The sequence below is a fragment of the Pararge aegeria genome, chromosome 14 (assembly GCF_905163445.1).
Source record: "Pararge aegeria chromosome 14, ilParAegt1.1, whole genome shotgun sequence".
NCBI classification, from domain to species: Eukaryota; Metazoa; Arthropoda; class Insecta; order Lepidoptera; family Nymphalidae; genus Pararge; species Pararge aegeria.
Genome location: NC_053193.1, coordinates 13,895,311 through 13,922,062, shown reverse-complemented (window position 1 = coordinate 13,922,062; position 26,752 = coordinate 13,895,311). Strand labels below are relative to the sequence as shown.

The following is a 26,752-nucleotide window of genomic DNA, read 5'->3' as shown; positions in this document are numbered from 1 at the left end:
AATAGTACATAAAAGGAATATTTATTTACAAGTTATAATATAATTAATCGTTAAACAAATTGTCTAGAGTACACGATATATTAATTTGACATAGCTGAACGAAAAACATCCAATCGACATTGAGGTTGCTTTGAGACATTTATGGCCTTACAAAAAAGAATTCGTAAGTTCACACTTCAAGTAAAATTTCACCTGACTGCACCTTTTAAATAACAGAGTTTGAAAACACAGCACCTCGCATCCATATGTTTTCAGGCGTTTTGCCAACGTAAAAATTGTACCTTAGGCCTTCATCATATTCTCAACCGATAGACGTCCACAGTTGGACTTAGGTTTTGTGCGCCGCAGCGACTACGTACGACGAGCTTGATGTCGTCTGCCCACAGTTGGGGGTTGACGAATGATATGCGCTAAATAAAGCTGTATCGCCACTCCAGCACCTAGGGACCCCAACGTCCTCAGTGCTCCGTCCCCCTCCACCCACTTTGCCTCTCCAGCTTTGCTTCTCTTAAGGCTTTAAAAGACTCAAAACACGCTCAATGTTGTTTAGATAGTAGTTAGGTAGGTACACAATGATATTCTTTCTATATTTACACGTTTGGTACATGCACCTATGGGTAACATGATATTTACATTAAGATTGGAACCGTAAAAGTGTATTGTAGCCAGTCAATGTATTTTGTACACTACAATATTTTAGTGTTCTTTGTTACTGTCGTCATGCCTATTGTTATTTAACAGTAGGTACTATTAGGTACAATTATTTTTTATAAGCTGGATAAAACATTTGTAAAGTCGCAGGTTATTCAAATATGAATTATATACCTAATGATCTATTTTGTACCCTAATTTATTGGGCAAAGGGTTTGTATATTTAATAATTCACTGCTTAGGTCGACTATTAGCGCGCTATTTACGTAGCGAGACACCTACAATACATAAAGTATTTACCATAAAGGAAGGAAGCTTTGATTATATAGGTTAAAAGCTCTCTAACTACAACATGTGAGTAGGTATATTTTAGTTGTTGTTCTAATATAATTAGGCATCTATCTAACTTAAATCTAACTTATTCGAAGGCGTTACGAATAAATACAAATATATTTTATGAATCCGAGATAAAATACAGATAAAATAACATCGAATTCAAAACTTCGTATTCTAACTTCCAATCAGCAAACGGTCCAGGTGTCTCGTCATATTTAACTTGACGGCTACACAACTGACACTTGAGATGGTGCCCTCACTACGAAAAGCCATAAATCAAAAGAAGAAAAAGAGATGATGCCCTTCGTCATCAGAGAAGCTCTTAAGACCATGGTACTAGGATACCGAGGTAACCAGAGTACTATTAATTGAGGCTGCTTAGTTTATACGGTCCAAACCACATAAATCAGTATCATATGCCTTAGACGGTAGACCACTTGTCAGTTGGATAGACGACATTAGCAAAGTTGCAGGTAAGGTAAGGTAGGTTAAGAGTATAGTGATGTAAAGATTTTAGATAATTAGACCCTCAATTACCTACTATACATTATACTAAGTACGACCTGATAGCTTGCAAATATAGAAACAAAATTACAGTCGTAGTCGGCGTTATTATATTTGTTAACATATTAAATTAATGAACACGACTATAATTTGGTTTTTGTTACAATCGTTTATGTCAAAATGACAGTTTAGTATGTTACGACAGCTCGAGACAAGGCATCTTAAGGTCATCTTCACAAGAGGTCGATTTTCGTTTATTGAATGCGGCAGTGATGTCAGTTAGTTTTTTGCCTGGCTATTTGCTTTTTCGTCTCTACTTTTGGCTGAAATACGAAACATGCGCAGAAATAGGACCATAAATTCAGACAACAATCGAACCACAGATTAGCATATGATTCAAAAGTATCTCGACTCGCCTCTCAGGTTTGGTGTTCTTAATTCAAACGTTAACCTTCACTGTAACTTTTTCTGACGTTGGTTATCTAGAGTTCCCTGGGCTCAGGGATTCGAAAATGTGTTTGTACCAAAAGTCCACAGTCTTTCCCCAGGCCGCCAGCGTCGCACCTTCAAGTTTTAGCACCTCGATGAACATCTTCACTAACACGTCTTTTAGGTCCTGTTGGCATAAAGAGGATACCTCTAAATTGAACAGAAGCGAAGATTATAAAACCATAACAAATCCGACTAACTAAAAATTTAAATAAAGCGAGCGCGGGTAGGGATCTAACGAACAAAGTTCTGTACTCTATCTCATCATCGTAAAAAGAGATATTTAATAAACATTGAGCGAGCTGACTTAATAGGTACAATAAATAAATTTTATTTAACGTTTGAAGTTTTTTTTACAATATTCAGATTGATAATTGAATTTTTAAATTAACTTTTATAAAAGGTATATGCACAGAATTAAGAATATACAGAAACCGTGTACACGACTAAAATTGAGGCATCAAAAACCTCTCCACTGTAGTAGTGTTTCAGGCGCGGCGGTTAGTCACCACCTGCACCTATTGTTTTACATTGCATGCCAAATTACTGGCAATACACTGTACCCTTAACCAATATGTAACACCTTTTTGCCGTGTATTTTGCAATAAATTATTATTATAATTATCACTTAACTCCATTTAGCAGTTATTATTTAACTTCTAATGTTCTAAAAGTTTACCATAAAATACGGCAAATGGGAAAATTTTGTAAGCTAGCAATGTTCCGCGGTTGTGAAGTGAAACGTACGCGGGGCGTTTTCAATGTTTTTGGACACAATGTAATAATGGCTGAATTCTGTAGTATTATGCTAAATTATTTATGTTTTATGTTTAATTTGTGTTTTGTCACTTAGTCGGTAATAGCTCGACATGATGTTATAGTTCCTTTTCATATTGGCTCATCTCTGACTCATTAAATAGTCGGTCAGATGTCTATAATCTTGTTGCAACGTACCTACGCAATCGCAATGTTTAATTTTAATTAGTAGTATAATCAAGATGGACATTGAAGCTATCGCCGCTGCGACAGTTATATATCTATTTATTAGGGTCTGTTCAGATGTAAACAAGTATGGCTGCCAGCTCTTAACGATAATTTCTAATATTCTAAGGCATTTTGTAATAGGTTCCTACAGCTTGCTTGATATAAGGAGTAGCGTGATCTAGCTGCATCAATTAGGGTCAGGTCAGACTTAAACAAGTTTTGTCAACAACAAAACAACAACACCACGCTGGGCAGACGGGTTGTTGATCGCAGGATATTTTAGTAGTAGCACAGAGGACGCTTCTGCAAGTTCTCCTTTGTATATTACACCAGCGGGAAGAGAAGGGGTGGTGAAAACAGTATTCTGAACGGCCGTCACAACATAGGCACTAAATCAAATGAACTAGGCAAAATCACACATTTGCAGCGCCTTGCGCCATATTAGAGCTAAAACCTATGTAATGCATATAAAAAATCGCTTAAAGCGGCTATTTTTGTGAAGAAAATAGTGAGTAGTAACTTCCTCAAACATCTTTCGACGCATAACCACTCTTATCAGTGTGAGCTGACACTAAGAGATTATAGATAAAAATAAATTGGTCTCACATAAAAATGCTCCTGTTGTATTTTTCTCCTTCCATGTGATTCCCCTAGTTTATTCATCATGGCCGCGACCACATCTGGCTGGTTCAGGTTGTTCACCGCTACATTGAGGGATCCCATCAGGTTGATCACGTGTGCTTTGAACTGAGGGTTCTGGGCGTAGTCATCTTCGGAGGATTTTCGTACCATTTTGAAAAACTCTTTTGTTTCTGGATACGCCCTGAACAATCTACAAAAACGAGACTAAATAAGTTTCATATCCGTACGTTTGCGGCTTTGTAGACTACTTTTTTTTTTCTACAAAAAGCCCTTAACTGCAATCCCACTTAATGATAAGTTATGATGCAGCCTAAGATGGTAACGGGCTAATCTTTTAGGGGTTATAACCTAGCAGTTACAGCCAATACTCCTAATCAGTTTAAAGACGTGGTAATCCACACCCGAAAGCCGAAGCCTCATCCGACTAGAGGTATTTCAGAAAAAATCCTAAATACCCTCTGCCTGGGATCGATCCCGGGACCTCCCACTTATAATGCCACTGCGCTCTCTGGCGCGACAGGGAGGTAGCTTCAATCCCTATCAAGAGATTATCATCCTATAACAGTTCACTGGTTTTCCCATAATCACAATAACCACGCTAGGCAGTCGGGTTGGTGATGACACAGAAAACAATGCTGTCCGATCTCTGTTATATTTCCTTAGTCACCTCGTACGATATCCGTAAAAAAGGGGAGAGACATAGACATAGACATGTCATCCTAAATGAACAGATATATCACCTTTTTAACAATTCTGTTCCATTAGCGACAGAATTAGCGTACACTGGTGCCCAGGACTGCTGCACTGCGTACACCTCCCTTCTCGTCAGTCCGGACCGTGGGTTCACGAGGTCAGGGTCACCGCCCCACCAGAAGTAGGTTAACCAGCTGCCCATCGCCACCTGGGTGCAAGAAACAAAAGATTAACATTCTGCTCCTCAGGCATGTTCGCTCGGGAGCGAACTAAAGACTTTTATGCAATCATGTGGCTGCGGTCGAGCTCAAATAGAGTCCTGAATATGTTAGCACGAAGATTTTACAGCAATTTATGTCAGTGCTTGCCCGATTAATGGGTATACTGACATAGTCATTTAAAGCTGTATTACTTACAAAAAAGCCATAGTTGCCAAAATAAACTTATTATAAGGTATGTTACCTTATAAGTTTTAGGACGTCCTTTTTAATTATAAAGGAGAGATGCTGATATATTGTAAAATGTAATCGACCAACAGCCGAGTTTTTTTAAAGTAAATTTGCCTTCAGTACCGACTGGTACTTACCAGTCTGTTGTTTGTTTGGTATCAGTCATTCGACTGAAAGTATGTTGTTTTTCGATATCAATGATAGATTTGTAGACTTTCAAACCTACAGTAGTACAGTAGTAGATACACAACGTTGCCAAAACGTTTGCTGCAACAGCTTGGTTCGAGGCCAGAGGGTTTAACGGGATAAGTTCAAAAAACTGGTCTCCATGTTGTCCAATCTAATCCTTATTGTCATATTATTGAGTGCTGGTATTTTGCAGGACTATAAACTTCAAGAGTTCATCAGACGTAACGTAGCCTTCTTAGATTCGTGATGCAAAATAAAACAATAATGTGTATGTACAATAATGTAGCGAGCGTTGTTGCGTTAAACTAAAGAAAAATATTTTGGTGCATGAAAGAGCAAATAATTGGGAGTGGTTTGACAGGTATCGAAAAGTTGTTTATTATTTTTCAATTACGATGCATCTGAGTGCTATGGGCCGTCGCTAGTTGGCCAGCTATATAACAACATAAACAACAAGAACAACAACATATACGGGATGGATTCCCAGCCGGGGCAATTTGGGATTTCATAATTTCTGAATATTCGAATTTTCTCTGGTATGGTCTGGAGGCTACGGCCATAGCACCCTACCGACAAACTCGTGCCGCTAAGCGATCTAGCGTTCCGGTATGATAACATATAGAAAATAACTAGACAACATAATAACTATATACTATATTATATATACTATATACTGATATTAGCACTATTTTCGTGCTGCAGAAGAGGGCTGTTCGTTCTATCTACAAAATGGGTCCGAGAGAGTCATTGAGAGATAGATTTAAAGATTTTAAAATAATGACAGTGTATAGTCAGTACCATATTTGAAAATTTAATGTACGTTCATAAAAACATTTCTAAATTTAAGAAAAAATGTGACTGCAATAATTTAAACATTAGAAGTAAGAATAAACTTACAGTGTAATATACTAGGTTACATAAAATTCATAATTTTTTTAAAGGAAATTGCATACTATTCTACAATAAACTACCAATTGTCATCTTGGAGATGTCTCTTAAAAAGTTCAAAGTTAGTATTAAACGTAAGCTTATAGAAAAGTCCTATTATAGTATAAAGGACTATGTAAACGATAAAAAAGCTTTGGTGTAAATTATTGCTAACCAGGTTGCTCTTCTAATAATTTAAAATGACATTGTGAGATGGTGATAACAAAAAAAAACACCCGGCTAAGTTTGTTGTGGGCTTCTTCTTAGACCAGGACGCGTTTGGAACCCTCGTAGCTTTAGTTTTGAGTTTACGAATGTGGTTATAGCCATCATCTCACTACCGTGTGGTTCTTGTGTACGCATCAAAAGTGCCACATTTGGGCCTACTTGAATAAAGATATTTTTGACTTTGACTTTGATAAATATAATGAGTTTCTTGCCGGCTTCTTCTCGGTAGAGCGTCTAAGGCCTTATAAACTAGGCCTAACTGAAATTAATACCATTTTAATTTTCAAATACCTACGCAATCTCAGACTGATCGGCCGATCGGTTGACTTCTAGGGAGACATGGATTACCTAAATCCCTCGGCCTCGGCTCTTCTAAGCTTATCCTAACAACTTAATTAGCGAACAGAATGCTAAGAACGAAACAAAAAAGTTCCTGGTCCTATTTAAAACGCAAATAGCAGGAAATTATTTGTTAACGTTGACAGTTATTTAAGCTTTAAGTATTCAGTCTTATCAGCAAAGTTTCGCTTGATTACTTTTAGCTGACATTGTTGGAGTGCTTGGCAAATAATTGTTGATAAGCAGTACGTCAAACAAGTTTGCTGAATGCTACCTGGAGTTCTATTGCGGCGATTATTGACTTCTTTGTTTGTCTAGTTACCTACAGTTTATTACACAAATACCCTTTTTTACTTAACCTAGGAAAAGCTTAGGTTTAAGATTCCTCATCCAGCCAGGTCGAACTTTAAGCGTAGGCTATCAGCGATTTTTTTTTAAATACTATTTATTATGGACGGACTAAACACCCGATGGTAAGTGAAAACTATTGCCTATAAAAAGGGCAACGCTTCGCATGGCATGCCAGGAACACACAGGCTTTTCATGTTTGCTTCCTGCGTTTTGCGAACTAAAAGAATGAATTTCTTCATGAAATCGCTCTTCTTGGGATTGATCGATTTCTAGGCGCAATCTATTGTAATAGGACGACCTCCTGAACGCTGTGGTTTCAAGTTGGAGGTTCGGGTTGGATTTCCTGCAGGGGCAATTTGGGAAGTCATAATTACTGAATTTTCTCTGGTCTGGTCTGGAGGCTACGGCCATTGGCTAGCTCCATACCGACAAAGACGTGCCGCTAAGCGATCTAGCGTTCCGGTATATAACAAATAGAAAATTACTAGTTCCAATTGTTTTCAAACCATCCAGCAATCGATTGAAATATACACACAAATGGTCCTGTTATAACGAACACAAATCAGAGCAGTGTCTAAGCATAGTTGACTGGTGGATCAGACCAACTCTCTCATAAGAGAAGCGGGCGCGGATGTAGTAATTTATTTATTTTTGAGGTTGCTTTAAATTTCTCCATTTTCCTCGTCTTACATCCTTACATCTCCTACCCTATCATGTGGCACGATAATATATTAAGCCAGAATATTGTGTCGTTGATTCATTTCTTTAATTTTATTAAGTTTTATTATGTTGTGGAAACTTGGTTGGTTTATGCATATAAAAGCTAGCTACCTAGTAATTTAAAATTACTTCTTTTACTTATAATGATTTATTATGTAACTGGAAGATTTCTGTACATTTAATATATTTTGAAAATTTTGACCGGGAGATGCTTTTTAATCGATACTGAGTCCAAAATTTTTGTCTGTATGTCTGTCTGTGTTACACTATACAAACAATAACATGAAATTCTTATAACCAAGCGACTAGGTGTCTTTGAATACATAAAACACAAAAGAAACAAACCTTTTTTCCAAGCTTAACCCTTTTCAGCACTACGAATGCAGATAGTAACACAAATGTCGAGCACAGGTAAAAATAAAGCATGATTGTTCTTCACAGAACCCTTCCACACAGATGATAGCACACAACTGGTGTACTGACAATCAGTTTTGTTTTAATAACTACTATACTGTTATTGTCATCAGCTCACCCTTATCAGACAGGTCTTATAAAGCTGTCTTTCGAGGAATTATTTGCTGATAGTTTCTATGATAACTTTGAAACAGGAAGTTAAGTAGAAATTCCACAGCGTCATGGAAATGAACCGAAGCTAATAAGCTTCGTTTACGCAGTGAAAACGGTTCATTTCCATGACACTGCACTCTAAAAAAAAATTGGTTATTCCTAACAAGATAGTGATTGTTGTGATCAAGCATCTTGATTCCATACGAGCCTAACAAGAACATAGATACATCAAATAAGATGATAATGATTGTTTATCATAATTCAATGGACTGGGCAACTGTATTGCTCCTATTATTGTTACTTAACTAAGGCATATTCTTAACTGATTCAATTTACGTACTTGTCTAAGCTAAATAATTAAAAATGATCTAATCATACAAAGAAGTAAATAATAATAGAAACAACGTATTTATTTGTTAGAATCAATGAACATACCTACATTGTTAGTTCAATCTATAATGAACTTGCTGCTATAACTAATCAGCTTTTGTTGTTATGTTTATTATCATAATTGTTATAATTTATATAACGTCAACTAAGAGAAAATCTCTCTTAGTTGGCTTTCTTTTTTTAGAGTGTGCGTAAACGATGCTTATTAGCTTCGGTTCATATCCATTGCGATATAGGTGCCAAAATTTATACAACTTTTACAGTAAGCACTTTGCCGTGTGGTGACGGCAGATCAGAATACAGTTGTCACCACGCGGCGGACCCGGTCGTCCTGCCCGATAAAGCAGCGTAATTTACTATCATATGCAATTGAGTTTTCAAAAATTTCATCTAAATTGGCCCAGCCCTTTATGAGGAATTAGGTGCCAAACACACGAGCGGCATTTTAAGCTAGCGGACCATGCAGTTGTTCTACTGCCTGGAAAAGCAGTCTACTGAGTCCAATTATATCAAACGACCCAGCAATCGATTGAAAGATACACACAAATGGTCCTGTTATAACGAACTCGCATTAGAGCAGTGTTTAAGCTTAGTTACTGGTGAACCAGATCTCGCTTATGAGAGAAGCGACGCGCGCTTGCTTAACATTTCTCTATTTTCCACGCATTACTTCCTTACTAGGTTTTTATTATCATCATCATGTCAGGTCCTTACCGGCCCATTACAGAGCACGGGCCCCTTCCACAATGAGAAGGGGTAAAGACTACACACGCCTTTGGCAGCATTATGCAGAACTCTCCGTTCCGTCGAAGCAAGTTATATTTTAATTGCTTAAAACACACATAACTAAGTGAAATGAGTGGCGCGTGATGGGATTCGAACTCGGCTCTCCGAATGTAAAGTTGAGGTCCTACCCACTGAGCCACCATCGCTTGTTCGGCCTTCCTTCACGTCCTTGGCACTTGGAAACCAATAAACTTGATTTTTGACTTAGTGTTTGCTTTTTTATTCCAGGAAAACGAAAGGTTCCCAAGGGATTTGCAAAAATACCGTAATAAACTGCAACAAACACGGGCAATAGCTAGTTTCTCTAAATGAAATGTTTATTATGAAATTACAGGTTTCACGGAACGTTCTCATTGTAAACAGTCTGGGCGGTGATATTTACCTACCAAATATTAGCCGTTTGCTGGAAACAAACTATTGATTAACAAATAGTCGGGATATCTAACTATATCTCGTCGTAGATAACTTAACTAGATGTACTCGGCCACGTTCCGCTATGGCTCAGTCTTTGAATTGCCTTTTAATTCTTAAATTATTTTCGGCTTCAAATGCATTATTTTGACTCGTCCATATGATATCTGAATTAATACACTATTAATGTAAATGAACCACATAGAAAAATCACAAAAATGCAAATAAGATAGAGCAGTAAGGTGTAGGGTACAATTATATATAATTGGTTTTATTATGAAAATTAAGCTTAATTTGCTATACTCCGCGAAAAGCAGGAGAATCTGTACGGAATTCATTGTAAAGTCAACCTCTCCTGAGGATGCTCCAGTTTCGGAGCGAAACGTGCGTAGATCCGTAGCGTAGATTGCCCAAGATCTGTTTGGTGTGGAGTATAAGGATTGAAGAAATTATAAATTACACCATACAGATTCCGCTGCTTTTCGCGGAGTATAGCAAATTAAGCTTAATTTTCATAATATATCATGGATTTCCGCAAAGTAACGCCTGCTTCTTCTATCCAATATACTTTCTTCTTTTTTCCATACGAAGTTAGAGACTGAAAACTATTTACTTTAATGTCTCAATGAAATATTATGACAGCCGATTTGAGCAGGCAGCGCCCGAGTCCAAGGCCGTGGGTTCAATTCCCACAACTGGGAAATGTTTGTGTGATGAACATGAATGTTTTTCAGTGTCTGGGTGTTTATATATATACTATAAGTATTTATATATATTATTCATTAAAATATTAATCAGGCATCTTGGTACTCGAAACAAGCTACGCTTACTTTCGGGCTAGATGGCGATGTGTGTACTATCGTAGTATAATACAAGTATAGTCTTATTTTATAGTAAACAGTGACGAAAAATCAGATTGCCAACCTGATGGTAAGTGGAAAATTATCGCCTATAGACACAGCAAAACTTCTCAGTTCTAGACCAGCTCTGCCACAACAACACCCCCTTAAAAGTAGTAGTAGATTTTTGTGGCGCAGTTAATGTACTTTATACGAAATTCGTTCATTTTAAGTATGCCTACTTTATAAGCACATTTGAAACGTCAAGTTGGTATGTCTGTTTTTAGTGGCTCTACCGACGGTTCGGAAAGCAGATTCTACCGAGAAGAGCCGGCAAGAAACTCGGTACTCTTTTCCAACATCAACCAAGTATTACCGAAACTCTAAGTTACTAAGTTGTAATTTATTTTATTTATATTTTTTATTTTATATTTTTCATTTTTCTTGAATTGGAAAACAAAAAGTTGTGAATACTAAATAGTTAAAAAATTGGTTGACTTAAAACTAATAACAGGTTCCCACCCATAAATTCTATATAAACAAGGGTGCCTGGTAGAACCCAGCAAAAATGCAGCAAACTACCTAAAAATTAAGTTTACCTAAAATGCAACAGTTTATCTAATAGTTAATGATGTAGATAATAAACTATATTAAAAACTATATTATATTCATCCTTGTATACTTTATCCTGGTGAAAGGCCCCGGTGGCTTGAAATACAGGTTCTACCTAGTTCAAGCATCAGTCCCCACATGTGTAACAAAATAGCCCGTAAGCAACATTATATTGTACTCATACTTATAAGTAATGTGGAGAAATAAATAAATCATTCATTCATTCATTCATTCAATGATGATCTATTTTTACATCGCAATCAACTACACATGGCAATTAATCAGCTTAAGTAATACGGGTCACACGTTAACCAAATTGATGCCACGATAATTGGGTTAACCCACCCTTAAAAAGGCGGCACCTTTCCTAAAGGAACCCCAATTAAGTGTAGGGAAATACCTACCTAATACTGCACGGCTAGCATGGGCAGGAGACAATTATCTCCCCGGGGAAGAGATAAAAATTTATCTTCTTCCACAGCTTTTCCTACTCTCAGAGCACTGGCGCACAAGTGGAAATATTATCCAAATCTATATCTATATATATATAATGAAAATGGTCTTCGTTTGAGGCTCAATCACGCCTAAACCACTGATCGTATCGACATGAAACTACCACCATTCGATGCGAAATTTTTCCTAGATGGTTTATGGCTATCTAATTTTTGAATTCCAACATTCCTTCATTTTTTTATTGCTGTTTTACTTTTATGAACATTTATCCCGCTAAAAAAACAAAAGATAAGCATTTTCTCTTGATTCTTTTGTTTTCATGGATTTCAACAGAGTGTATTAAACGGATTATGGTTTTTTACATTCAGCTAAGAATCTACTCACGGTAGTGGAGAACGGCTGGACCAATTGGGCTTTTTTTTTATCTTCAGAATTGTCAGGAGAAAGTTTTGTATGTAAGAAAATTTTAAAAAAGCCCGATAAAAAGATAAAAATTTCGATGATAATCGAAGAATTCCCATCTATATAGTCACTCACCACGAAATCTCGGGAACCATAAGACTTAGAAACGTGAAACTTGGTAGGAATATTACTTTTGCTATGTAGAGGTCAGCTATGAATAGATTTTAAGAAATGCATTCCCCAAAGGGGATTGCGGGGGCGTTAACAATGAACAATTCCCGTTTTTAAACTATAGCTCCTATAGACTTCAAATTTGGTAGGAATCTTCTGTAAGAGGTGTAGAAATAGGCTATGAACGAATTTTATCGTAAAATCACCCCACAGGGGGTTGCGGGGGTGGGTATTAACAACTAATATTTTTAATTTTCCAGCTAAAGCTCCTACAAGCTCCAAATTTTGTAGGAATTTTCTATAAGTGATGTAAAAATGATTTATGAACAAATTTTACGATATCCCACCCCAAAGAAGATTGCGGGGGCGTTAACAATGAAAATTTTCAATTTCCAAGCGATAGCTCCTATAGACTCCAAATTTAGTGAGAGTGTTCTATATGTAATATAAAAATGATCTTCGAGCGGATTTTACAATGAATCACCTCCAATCAGGTTCGCGGGGGTGGGTGTTAACAATAAAAAATTTCAATTTCGAAATATAGCTTCTAAAAATTCTAAATATGGTAGGAATCTTTTATTATTCACATAAAGCACATCTCAAAATGGATTTCAATAAAGTCTACTTCCGACAGGAATTGCGGGGGTGGGTGTTAAAATCTAAAATTTTTATTTCTAACCTGTAACTTCTACAGACTCCAAATTTGGTGGTTATCTTCGTGTATGTAGGGGTATTCGTGTATTTCCTTACAACAATCGTCTTTTTGGCAGCGGAGAAAAAGTCATTGAGAGGTTTCAAAAACTTAACTTTACATGTAGCTATCCAATCAACGGACTAAGAATTTTACATTCATTTTACTTTTGCAGACTACATAACCGACGAATTCTTTTATTGCGGGATCGCGGAAATGTAACAGATTAAAATGAATGCATTTTCCAAGCACATGAGATGTGGAAAAGAAATTTAGTTACTTATTCCAATAGAATTCATAAAAAACATGCACAATTAATTTTCTATAAAAAATTGATGTCACGGAGAAAATTTTAGTTAACAGAAAATTCGTCGCACTTGAACCTTGACAGATTTCAACTTCACATATGAGACTTGCAATGACTTTAACTTAAACTTTCAATGCTCATTTCAAATTTTTTTCTTCATGTCAATTATTATTAATTTTTGGAAGAAAGGCACGGCAATGTTATAATGATTGCACATTGAAAGTTACAATGAATATTAGTGAGAAAAATCACCTGGATGAAAGATACAGGCTAAATCGATGGAATTTGGAATTTGAGTAAGTCTAAACAATATCGATGCTAACAGATCTATCCGCGGGGCCTATTTATGTTCATACAAAAATAAAAAAAAAGGAGAATAATAAAAATATGAAAAAAATAAATAAAAATGAAACATAAAATGTAATTTATTTCCTTTTTCAATTCGCCCAGCGAAGCGGGCTGGAAACGGCTAGTACTCGTATATAAAAATGTTAAGTTGCATTGTGTACGCTTCGAAAACTCAAAAAGTTCTGCAACGATCGTGCTGAAATTTAAGCATGATATATAATCCGCATCAAGGATTGTTTTTATCAGTTTTTTTTAACGATCGATGTACCAGTGACCGCGCCATCTGCCGAAAGCGAGAAAAACCCTCGCTGACATATGTAAAGTGTTCGTTGTTTTGTTTCTCATTTCTCAACCATTCCATGAAAATGTGCCACAGCGAAGCGTGGCAGGGTACAACTAGTAATATATATATGTGTAATAATAAACAGGGGTAACCTTCTCCTATTCCTTGTTCCAGTGCTTTGGCAGGTGTACACGTTAATTATATCCCCTGTTAAGTGATAAGGGATATGACCGGGGAATATAATTTTTGTCTTCTGCTAGTGCTAGCCCTGCAGTGTTTAAGTTAAGAGCATATAACTATACTCTTAACTTAATACTGCTACTGCATAGGTATGTTTTAAAAATTAATAAATCAGTTTTCCTTTTTTTATTTTATCTGTGAACCAACCATAACTACTTAACTCTTTGTTCTCCTTACCTTTATTGGTTGCCTGGAAGAGATCACTACCAGTATACCCTTACGCCCAATATTAGTTCATAAGTTTTGTTTCCTGTTTTTTTTTTTATTATTTGGTGTAATAAAGAGTTCCATTGTAATTATAATTCTTTCTTTTTCGTTTAAAGAATTGAAAGTCTTATGTGTATGGGCTACGAGGGATGAAAAATGGAAGTATTGATAATAATATTGTCACTATTCTGGTCTTCGGACACGAAAAAGTTTATTAACATCGTGTCCCAAAAATTGGTCTTGACGTCTGGTGACCCAAGAGCTGGCGCTTATTTAGCCCAACGGCTAAGTCTAGCAATTCAAAGGGGCAATAGCGCCAGCATTTTGGGTACCATGCCCATAAATTAACAGCTTATATTTTTTTAAATATTAATGTAAGTTTGTAATTATTATTATGTGTTATCTAATTGGAATTATATTTAGGCTTACTTGAAATAAATAATATATTTTTATTTACAGTAATATTGATTGTTCGCTTTGCTTTATTAAGTTTTGCTTACAAATCATTTTTCATTAAGTTGTCTATGCACTGATAAGTTCCTTACAATATAGCTGGAAGAAAGATATCTGGAAAACCAGCTCGAAGACAGAATGATCGCCTTTTCCATTCCTGTGCCTCAGAAAGCTTCGGTTTATCATCATCGACTTTTTATTACCGCAACAGTGATAACTACGGGGATCGATGCGAAGTTTTAACACGTTCTCGCCTCTAGGGGGGTAGACAACGCCAGTACTCAAAGTCAGGGCTGGAGTAGATACTTAACATAAAACCTTAATCATAATCGTCATATAGACCCATTACCATTAAGAAGGGGTTAAAGCCGTAGTCAACCACGCTGGCCCAGTGCGGATTGGTGGACTCCACGCCTCTCCACTCCACCTTTGAGAACATTATGGAGAATTCTCAAGCATGCAGGTTTCCTCACGGTGTTTTTAACTTCACCATTACAGCAAGTGATATTTTAATTGTTTTGCAACACATATCTTAGATAAATAACTTACAGGTGCGTGCTGGGATTCGAACTCGGTCTCCCGAAAGTGAAGTCGAATTCCTACCCACTGGGCTATCACAAACCTTTAATACCGAACTATAATAGTCTTTACCAACATTAGCATGGGCAGAATTTATTGCCTCCGCGGAGGAAGGATAAAATCTGTAACTCCGCCATTAGTTCGATCCACTCTCCGTGCATGTCTAAATAATATGTATAATATGTCAATAATATGTCGTGATGCTTGTCTTCTCAGTGGAATGTATACAGCGGTTTTTTTTTTGTCTTCTGCCTATTTTAGCCGTGCTGGGATTACAACCCTATGTCCCAAGATCCGCAGTCGAATACGCCAACCGAACGACCACGAGGCATTGATATTATATATTTGACACAAAGTTTGGTGATTTTCAATTTTACGCTACATGTAATAATTTGTCAACGAATGCAAACATTGTTTTACGTATAATGTAAATATTATGGCGCCAACATTGACGGCTATATCTATATTTAACTATAATAAAATCTAACGTCGGAAATGTCTGTCCAGCCGTCACTGTTGAACTAAAAATATAGAAGGATGAAGTTTTGTAACGATTAATTTAGCTTAGTAGTGCGAGATGTTTTAGGAGGTAGCTACTCATCAAGCCTGCGATCCCCCTGTCAGAGATATGAGCGTTTTAATTTTATGCAATTACTCTAGCGACCCACCCCGCCTTTGCATGGGTGTGATGTATGTAAGTGTGTAATTGTGTATAAATATGAATTTCTTTTTCGGATGTTTGATTGTCGCGGCCTCCACCCTCCGCTTTTTAAATCTCTGATATCCTCTAAGATATTTGTTTTACACAACATATCTAAAGATAAGGATAAAGAATAGTACTGTATTATTTAAAATAGTTTTGTAAATCCCTATTCCTATCCCTATCCCTATCCCTACTAATATTATAAATGTGAATGTAAGTTTGTTTGTTACGCTTTCACGCAAACACTACTTAACCGATCCTCATGAAACTTTGTACATTTGTAAGTGTTAGAAGTAATATAGGATACTTTTTATCCCGACATTAAGCTTTGGGAGAGGGGATGAAAGTGTTTGACGATTTTACACCATAACTCCGACAAATTATAACCGATTTCAATAATTATTTTTGTACTATAGAGGTTATAATATGTGTTTAATTTTGCCCAAACTGTGGTTGGAGATAGAGAACAGAACTCCTCAGGTGACAGCAGCAAACCCCTCATTTAAGGCTTAGCGATACTACATACTTTAATATTTTAGATGCCACACCAAAAAACAAAACCAAACGCAGACGAAATCGCGGGCAACAGCTAGTAACCTATAATTTTTTCGTAAAATGTAAAAAATAAAAACTGTTACGGTGGGTTATTCTTTTAAGATAAACACATGCTATCTCGGACTTTTTTGTGAAACTAAGCGCAAAAAATGAGTTTTTCATAAGACATCATATAAGAAACCTCCAAACTTGACAGTGTATTTATATATTAAAAAAACTCATTAAAATTCGTGGCGTAGTTTTAAAGATCTGCAAAGCATAGTATAAGCATATATACACAGAAAGTGGGAAGCTTTGCTAAGTTTACCGTGTTCTCAAAGACGTGTGGAGTCTACAAGTCTTTTTTTTTCATGTGCGTGTCAAATGCGTGCTGGCATGATGCTCTGCCAGGAAGAATTTGAACCCTAGGGCTCGAATTAACGAAGCCTGAGGGCGCCTCATGTGAAGCCGAACCTCGGCTCAGGCTTCGATTGGAGTGACGGGGTTCCGGACGGTGACTTGGCCAGCGTGGTGGACTGAGGCCATAACCCTTTAAACACTTCACAGGGCATCCAAGGAGCACTTCCTGCAGCATGCCGCCGTAGGTCCATCAATTTAAGGCGTAGGTGTGCCTGTAATTACACCGGAAACCACGCCATTCAGACCGAAACAAAGCATTGCAATAAATAAATAAATATACTACGACAATACACACATCGCCATCTAGTCCACATAGTAAGCGTAGCTTGTGTTATGGGTAATAAGATAACTGAATAATTTTATGAATAATATACATAAATACTTATAATATACATATAAACACCCAGACACTGAAAAACATTCATGTTCATCACACGAACATTTTCCAATTGTGGGAATCGAACCCACGGCCTTGGACTAAGAAAGCATGGTCGCTGCCCACTGCGCCAATCGGCCGTCAATAATGTGCAATAATGCTGCTTAGAGGCAGAAATAAGCATGGCGATATTACTTCCCCTTGCGAGTTCGTTCACAAAAAGCTGTACTACCTACTACTTTATTTACTTATAAGCATGTACGTTTATTTTAGACACCTGTCCATCTTACGATAACTCCCTAGCCTGAAGATTGTCTAGAAGAGATCGCTCTTTGTCGATAAGACCGCCTTTTTGTACATACCATCATGTTGTTAATACATAAGTAGGGACTGATGCATTCTTTGGTGTACAATAAAGTGCTTACATACATACATATGTCCATCAGTGAAAATATCATATGAATGATAAAATACTGCATTAAATATTGCATTCAAATACTAAACGTTTTCCTGGCGAACAGGGGAAATGCAAACGGATGCAAGCCGCAAACTGAAATATCCTTGACACGGCAAAACAAAACAAAGTTGTCGCAAAATGGATTGCGAAATGTATGGGTTAAACAATAGGTACTTCCGAACCGATATTGAAATGTTGGATGAAATCCAAAGCAATCAATACAAAAGTTTAACCGAACATAAATCGTGGAATTGTTTGTTTACCTAGGGAAATGGTACCTACACTAATATATTTCATTTGTTACTTTGTAAAACACAAGGAATTGTGCATCATACCAACATAATCGAAAAGGTTATACTTACTTAGGGCCTCGTTAGGGACTGTTTTACGATCTTCTGACAAGTGTTAACATAAGTTTTTACACTTTCTTACTTCATGTCCAGTGACAAAGACAAAAGTTGTGGATAAGCTATTCCACACTTATCCGAAGTTGGTGAAACAGGCACTTAATATAATAGTTGTTGTACCTACTCGAAAAACGGATTTTGGATTTTATATCTATTGACCCCTTTTTCAGGAAATCTCCTGGTGAAATACCCAACTTCTGGGGTAGGGTTCGGTAGCTACCCTCGGCACGTATTGGAATCTCCGGGATAGCATAAGTCTTTCTGGCGTCTCCCTATGCAACGCCGAAAACGCTCATAATTCTGAACTTTATATACTTTATTTATAAGGGTCCACACACCCTGCTCTTTTAGTGGCACGTAACATGTGCCACGTAAAGAGATGATATATAGCCTATAGCCTTCCTCGATGAAATGGCTATCCTACACTGAAATAATTTTCAAATCGGACCAGTAGTTCCGGAGATCATCGCGTACTCAAACAAACTCATCAGCTTTATATATTAGTATAAATGATATGTCTTTAGCTATTGGTTTAAATATGTTACTTGTATTTATCATCATATCACCAACCCACTACCGGGCACGGGTCTCCTCCCACAATGACACCACTCTTGATCAGTGCGGATTGGTGGACTTCCCACACCTTTACGAACATTATGGAAAACTTTTGGGCATGCACCTGCATCCTCCTTCCTCGCAATCTTTTCCTTTACAGTTGAAGCAAGAGGTATTTTAATTGTTTCAAACGCACTCGCTCAAAAGTAAAATCAAAGACACCCACTGAGCTATCAACGCTCCGCATTACGAGTATATACAAACACTTGTCTTTAGTAAATCTATGGTTCAATACTTTTCTGAACTTTAAATAAATGGAATGTTAGTACAAAATATCGTTATAAATAAATTGTTTTAAGGTTTTGTGTCGTTCAATTAAGTCAGTTTCGGTCTCACATTATTTTCAAGGTAGGTTAGCTATTTCATATAGAGTAGAAAATTTCACCACCCCCACCGAACTTGACCCAGATATTGAACCCATAAACGTTTACGAGGAAGTTCAGCCGCTTATTGAAGTCCGCGAGCACGGAAAACTTCGTGACCGGAAAATTTTCGGGTCGTCAGGTGGAATTTGGAAGTTTTATTTGAATTCACATAAGAGCTTCGAACATAAATCCTTGTCTGAAATTTCTGTTAGAAAAGTTGTTTTTACGATTGTTTGCAGTTGGTTAATATAATAATATTTTTTTTTATAATATTTACATAGTAAGTAGTCGCTCGTATTTGTAAGACAAAATATTAATCGTTATAAAAAAAGTGGATATAAATAATCAACTGTAAGAAATGGTCATAAATTAGTGTCATCTGCATATCGTCTGCGAAAGATACAGAAGTCATTTGTGGAATTGAGTTTACGCTTTTGTAATGTCTAAGGAAATTTTGGAACCACCAAGGTTTAAAGAATATTGTACAACACATTTATTACCTTGAGCTTACTATACAAATGATTAATTTTTTAACGTCTTTGTAGGATGCTTCCAAGCAAAGGTTGCATCCGGGTCTGCTTATATGTCTCACGAGATAGAAAAATGAATGTTAAAATGTAATTTTTAGATGTTGGAAAAGAGCTGAGTTTCTTGCCGGCTTCTTCTCGATAGAATCTGCCTTCCATTTCTTTCCATTTTTTGGAACGATGATGTACCTACTCGTAACAAAGAAAGAACATTATTTTTTAAGTCGGTTTAGTAATACGTGATCTCAGACTAGTGACAAATGAGTAGAGTGACAGACTAGTATCAAACACTGCTGCTTAAAGTTTTCAGAAATTTTCCTAATTGAGGCTCAGTGGTCGATCAATGACAAAAAGTAAATGTTTTTATTAATTTCCGAATAAGCTGTTGCCGGTATTCTTTTCCGCGTTTGAGAATATACAGAACCCTCATTCAGGCATTATTCCATGCAGTGCATTGTGTCCAAAACAGTAAAAACGCCCCGCGCACGGTACCCTGCACACCCGCGGAATGTTGCTTGCTCACAAACTTTTCCCATTTTTCCCATTTTATGGTAAAAGTTTAGAACAATAGGAGTAAAATAATTATTATCAAAACAATTATTCATTGTAAAGTCAACATCTCCTGATGATGCTCCGGTTTCGGAGCGAAACGTGCGTAGAGGGTATATTGCCGAAGATCTGTTTGGTGTGGGGTATAAGGATTGAAGAAATTATAAATTACACCACACAGATTCTCCTGCTTTTCGCGGAGTATAGCAAATTAAGCTTAATTTTGATAATTTATCATGGATTTCCGCAAAGTAACGCCTGCTTCTATCCAATATCCAAGTAAAATAATTACTCAACTGCTAAATGGAGTGAGGTGACTAACCATTGTACGAGAAACATAACTAAAGTGGAGTGGTTTTTGATGCTTCAATATTACTCGAGTATACGGTTTCTGTATGTTCTTAATTCTGTGGGTTTTACAAATCCCGCGGGAGTGATTGTTTTACTAAGAGTAAAAGTACCCCGTGTTATTCTTCGACCCAGTGCCGCATTATCGACGTAGCAAGAGTAGAAATTGCTACAGACAGACGGACAGACGGACAGACGGACAGACGGACAGACGGACAGACGGACAGACGGACAGACGGACAGACGGACAGACGGATAGACAGACAGACAGACAGACAGACATTAAGTATTGAATTGTAGTTTTACCACGACTATTTACACAAATTATATTCTTATACAAGAGCCCTTGAAATGCTATGGGTTCTTAAGTTATACTTAAGAAGTTATACTTAATTTCAAGGGCTCTTTGAAATTAAATTTGCTACAGACCCCGACTTAATCTGGCACTGCTTCTACCCTTAAACTTATTACTCTATGCCAAAAATAAAGTCGATTGGTTGCTTATTAAGCATGTAAAAGAATGATAAACACACTTTCGCATTCATAATATAAGGAAGGACTACTAATGATTGTTTAATATACTTAGACGTTTTATAAGTTAATTAAAAAAAAAACCGCTTACACACAATGGCCCAGGAATTTTCCTCTTGAATGTAGGTTTGCATTATCATCATCATCGTCCTCAGCTATTAATGTCATTTTATAAATTGATTCATTGAAACCCCGTAGCAGGCTATTACAGGAAGGAAAATGACATTCCGACTCGTACAAAATCATTGAATGGAATTGCTATCAGTATGTTACTATAAAATGTAAATTAATTTAAATGGTATCGCGCATGGAAATCTTATTAATAAAGATTTCCATGGTATCGCGGTTCGTTATCTTTTAAAAGGATACAGCTATTTATTTGATATGTTACTGTCGTAAACATATAGCAGTATGCACAGGTGCTGTAATTGCAATCGAACTAGATAACATATTATTCTATACTCCATTTATGATTTTTTGTGTAAGTATTTAAGTGTGTCAAATACTTACACAAAAATACAAAAATAGACAGTAAATAAAAAAAATATATATATATTATTTTTGAATATTTCAAACTGGCTAGTGACTGTACTTAAAAATAAGTAACGAAAGCATGTTTACATTATAGTCAAGACAGCTAAAATAATGTGAACTTAGTATCCAAAAACTAATGGACGTAATTGGTAAGTATGCAATAGCACTTTTATTGAAAAAAAAAAATCTTCGAAAGCCACTAAAAAGAAAAATACTTTATTTCTATTAGGGGGAAAAATGAGTGTGTACACGCGTTAGAAGTTATAGGTAATTCTTTGGCGTAACAAGATGAAACTCTTTTCAAAAGTTTTATCTTACGCCTTATTCTACGTTTGTAGAGAAACGACACTGACAATAAAATAAAGTGCTTAATACATTGAAAAATTTATTATAACGCATTATCTAGTTATCTCACTATCGGACCACAAAGTTTCACTGAACATTAGAATTTGAGATTTTTGTGCAATTGAATTAATTATATCACCGCACGCAGACTCTGACAATTGAAAGTGTATACCTTGACGGTATAACTTCAGGGTGCCGTTTTTTGTGATGGTGTGTTTACATCGTATAATTTCACTCCCATGATTTCTTTCTAGCACCGCTAAAGTAGTATGTTACTTATCTCTTGTGTTTTCCTCTTTTATTTAAAACGATATATATTACGTAGTTAGTTAGTTAATAAAACTAAAAATACTATGTATCTGAGTTCTCGGCAACCACCCTGGTCTGCGGCCATCTAATCTGAGACCATTATAAATATTAAGAAGATTTGGCCTTTTTCAGAGTATTATACATATATACGGTGAAAAAATTTATCTCCGGCATGTACCTCAAAATTTTAGAATTTAAGAGCGTTGTACCTTATCTATTTCACTTGGTTTTTAGTAAAGGAAAACACGCTGAGGATATCTGCAAACCTAAGAGTTCTCCATAATGTTCTCAAAAATATGTGAAGTCTACTAAACAGCCCTTTGGCTAGCGTGGTGGACTATAACACCACACATGTAAGTATGCAAAATAATATTAACTAGTGAATTAATTATTATTATTATTTTTTAGAATATGGAAAAAACGAGGAAAACAGATTGTAAGGCGTTTATAATTGTAACAAATCCATAAATTTAAATTAACTAACTACATGGCAATACATATTACTCATTCATTCATTATTCATTCATATTATTATTATTCTCTCGACTGCAATCTCACCTGGTGTTAAGTGATGATGCTAATATTAGTATTAGACTAATATGGTAGCGGGCTAACCTATTAGGAAGGATGGTATTTATACCCCTAATAGGTTTCTACGTGACATCGCAACGCAATACTAAATCGTTAGCGGCACGTCTTTGTCAGTAGGGTGGTAACTAGCCACGGCCAAATCCTCCCACTAGACCAGACCACAGAAAATCCACAAATTATAAATTCCCAAATTGCCTCTGCCAGAATCGAACCCGGGACCTCCTACTTAAATCCACAGCGCTCACCGTTGGCAAAAATAATTACTTACAAAAATAGGTATTTTTAAAATTATCTGATTATATTTGGCAAAAGATTTTGTATCACTCATGTGGGGAAAGTAGTATCTAGACGCTCGCTGTTGCGGTTGAAAAAGAACCGTTTGCCCATTTTAAAATTTGGCGACAAGAATAATTTGAGTGCGACAAGTTTACTTATTCTTGTCGCACTCAACAACAACAAGTGCGACATCGATTACCCACTCAAGCGAGTGACCGCACTCGCTTCTCTCGTGCGTTCAACTTCGCTTTCGTGGGCAATCGACAACTTGTCTATAACTAGTTGCACAATATACTTTTTCGTTAATCTGTCTCATTCAAAATCACGTGATATGAAAGAATAGAGCGTATTGCGCTATTTAATCTTGCATATTGAACGAATGCTTGTTGAGTACTGTACTGTATTAGGACACGCTCGGAGTAAGCTTTAGACATACCCCTAGTTTTGATTGCACTCCAAGAACTATATACTTCTCAGAACGATCTAAGAATCCAACCCAATATCTCGTGATCCTACTGTAATACCAAAGAAGCAGTTTACGAGACTAAGAAATACGATTTTAATCTTGAACCTCCAGTTCATCACTTCGCATCAGGTTATAAGTGAAGAACTGGTCTTCCTGTGGTATTTAATTAAAGGCAAATACGGCCGTAATGCCCCAAGTCATTTTCAGGCTGGAGGCATAGTGTAGTTAGTATATACGGTGTCACGAAATAAGGGCGCTTACTTGCAATTTGTATTATTTATACAATAATATGCAAATGAGTACGGTATATTATTGATCATCGTCTATGGCCGAAATAGTGCAATGGACAGGCACGCAAGCATTATCTTTTAATTGAGATAGAGACGTTATATGATATATAGTGCTTTGAATGCGGGTTTGCGGACTCAAGTAATGCCCTCCGTAGCTGAGGTAGGTTATAGAAGGTAGGTTATAGGTTTTAGAAGGTTTTCAGTGTCTTAGTGTTAATTACCGTATCCGACAGGTTAGAATGGGGAATGCAAGAATGTCAAAGGTCAATTTTGACTTTGGACTTCCAAGGTTCTTTAATTCAGCCAGTCCGCTAAAGTAAAAATCAAATATCTAAGGTGAGCCTAGAAGCGATGCTTTAAGATCCTTTCAAGATAAAAGAAATATTTTAAGAGTCTTTATAAGGCTATTTGATAAACGAAAATATGAAATTGAATCAGTGTTCCTAAATTAGAGCAACCGATTTGCTTTGTCACAACTAGACCATATCGTTCTCGATGATGTTAGTTATAAATATAATTTAACTAATATTTCAATCGTTATACAATTATTTCAAAAAAATAGGCAAGAAGTACTCATTTACATGTAAATTTAGAAACGACCCAAGATTCATTGCTCTTTTTCCGTGGCACTACTCATACCTTTCACATATGCGCCGTCTAATGTCACTTAATAGTGCGACCGGCGCTAATATACCTCACACGTATTGCATACATAAACATCACATGTTCACTGTCTCTGGAAATACCGCACTTTTGTCACAATCCGCAGCTAATGCAGTACTTTTCAGGTGGTTTTCGTGAAAAGCCTTGCTGTTTTATCGGTTTTTGGCAAACTTTTCGCGCGTGGCCGATGTATTATCGGTCGTTGACTCGAAATTCGGCGTGACGCGTGTTCGGAGTACGCAGTCGGGGCGAGTACTAAACTATCGTCGGGTCTTCACTTGTTTACGTTGCCCCCGCCCGCCCTTCGCCGTAGGGCGCGTACTCGTAAGTAACGCCTAATCTCCACTTTGCTGTAGTGTAGTTTATTATAATGGTTACGTGAGCTCAACATTTTGCCATTAAGTAAGTATACAATGTGTAACAAAATAAATTGAAGGATGCATAAGTAAATTCCAAAATGAATCACCCTGTAAAATGATTGAATAAAAACATATATTTAGGCATATTTATTTTTCCAAACAAACGTTGTTTACTTATGACAACCCTATTGGAGATAAAAGACTGACACGCGCATAGTACTTACGCGACGCGACGTGTACATAATAAAAGAGCAGGAGTCACATGATTTTAATTTTGCATGTGAGGTCAGACGGCCTAATCTAAATTCTTTCAGTAAAAACTATTCCAGTGGCTTACTCAAAAACTATTGGGTTTTCGGTTACACAGATAAGTCTCAGAGACAGTACATAATTTACCACTAAAGCCTGTGAAGTATTACGGTTTTCATTTACACGTTGTAGAGTAAGTTACTTTTTAAACCAAATTCTATTATTACCGGCCATTACCGACCCACTATAGGGGACGGGTCTCCACCTAAAGTGAAATCGAAAGCCTACCCATTGGGCTATCACCACTTGATATTATTATTAGACGTATGAAATTCGTAGCTATGTAGTAGTTATGAAGTGTATTTGTGTTATGCACTAAATTAGACCTTAATGTAAACATCCCTATCCCTATCCCCACCCCTACTAATATCATAAATGTCAATGTAAGTTTGTTTGTTACGCTTTCACGCAAAAACTACTTAACCGCTCCTCATTAAACTTTGTACACATATTCTTGGAAGTATTTAAAGAATATAAGATACTTTTTATCCCGACAATAAGCTCGGTTCCTTAGGGAGAGGGGATGAAAGTTTCTGACGATTTTACACTACAACTCCGACAAAATATAACCGATTTAAATTATTATTTTTGTACTATAGAGGTTATAATAAGTGTTTAATTTTGTCCAAACTTTGTGTAGATCTGAATGTGGTTGGAGATAGAGGACATTCCTTAGCAAACCCCTCATTTAAGGCTTAGCGATATTGAATACTTTAATTTTTTTAGAACTACATCTAAATTGAACGCCAGATAAACAAAATCATACGCAGACGAAGTCGCGGGCAACAGCAACTAGTATAATAATTAATCATCACGTGCTTTAACGATGAAGGAAAACATCGCAACGAAACCTGCATGCTTGGAATTCTCAATAATGTTCTCAAGATCTTGTGAAGTCTACCAATCCGCACGTGGCCGGCGTGGTGGACTAAAACCTTCTCATTCTGAGAGGACCCTGTCGTGGGCCGGTGATGAGTTAATGATGATGATGACGATGAGTACACACACACGTAAGGCCTTATACTCGTGTCTACTTCGCTGTATTGTTTATTAGAATACTTCATCGTCATCAACTGATATGTATCCACAGCTGGACATAGGCCTCTTTGAAGCAATGACAATTCTTCCTTATTAAAGCTTAACCTCGCTGTCAGTGTCTATTAGAATGCTGACGTGAGCTGGAATGTTTTGCTTAGTAAAAATATATGTTACTTTACTTTCCATACAGTAAGTTACTAACAATATGATTATGTTATTATTAAACTGTATATTTAGTTATATATGTAGTGTATGTTTATAATATTTTTAGCCCTTAAGTCCAATAAGTTTTAGTCCAGCTGGCTAAGCGCGGATTGGTAAACTCTACAAACCTTTGAGCACTTTATGGATAACTATCAGGCATACAGGTTTCCTCACGATGTTATTTCTTCATCTGTAAAGCAAGATATACTTGAATTGCTTAAATTAAAAACGGACTCGTAAAAGTACACCGAAGGGAAATCGGAGCTCTAACAACTAGGCTATCACACCTTATTTC

General features: G+C 36.6%; 1 protein-coding gene across 3 annotated transcripts; it reads right to left on the bottom strand.

Annotated features, from left to right (window-relative positions):
* On the bottom strand, window positions 1-24,784 carry LOC120629509 (cytoglobin-like). Of its 3 annotated transcripts, none has more exons than XM_039898455.1 (4): window positions 24,524-24,784; window positions 4,347-4,507; window positions 3,571-3,796; window positions 1-2,107 (listed from the first exon to the last, which is right to left on the bottom strand). In XM_039898455.1, the coding sequence occupies exons 2-4, from the start codon at window positions 4,499-4,501 to the stop codon at window positions 1,970-1,972; spliced, it is 519 nt and encodes a 172-aa protein (XP_039754389.1). In that variant the 5' UTR covers window positions 4,502-4,507; window positions 24,524-24,784; the 3' UTR covers window positions 1-1,969. The 3 variants fall into 3 exon arrangements, with proteins under 3 accessions (XP_039754389.1, XP_039754388.1, XP_039754390.1); XM_039898454.1 differs by lacking the exon at window positions 24,524-24,784 and adding an exon at window positions 7,848-7,999; XM_039898456.1 differs by lacking the exon at window positions 24,524-24,784 and adding an exon at window positions 4,886-4,929.
* Window positions 24,785-26,752: the final 1,968 nt, after the last annotated feature.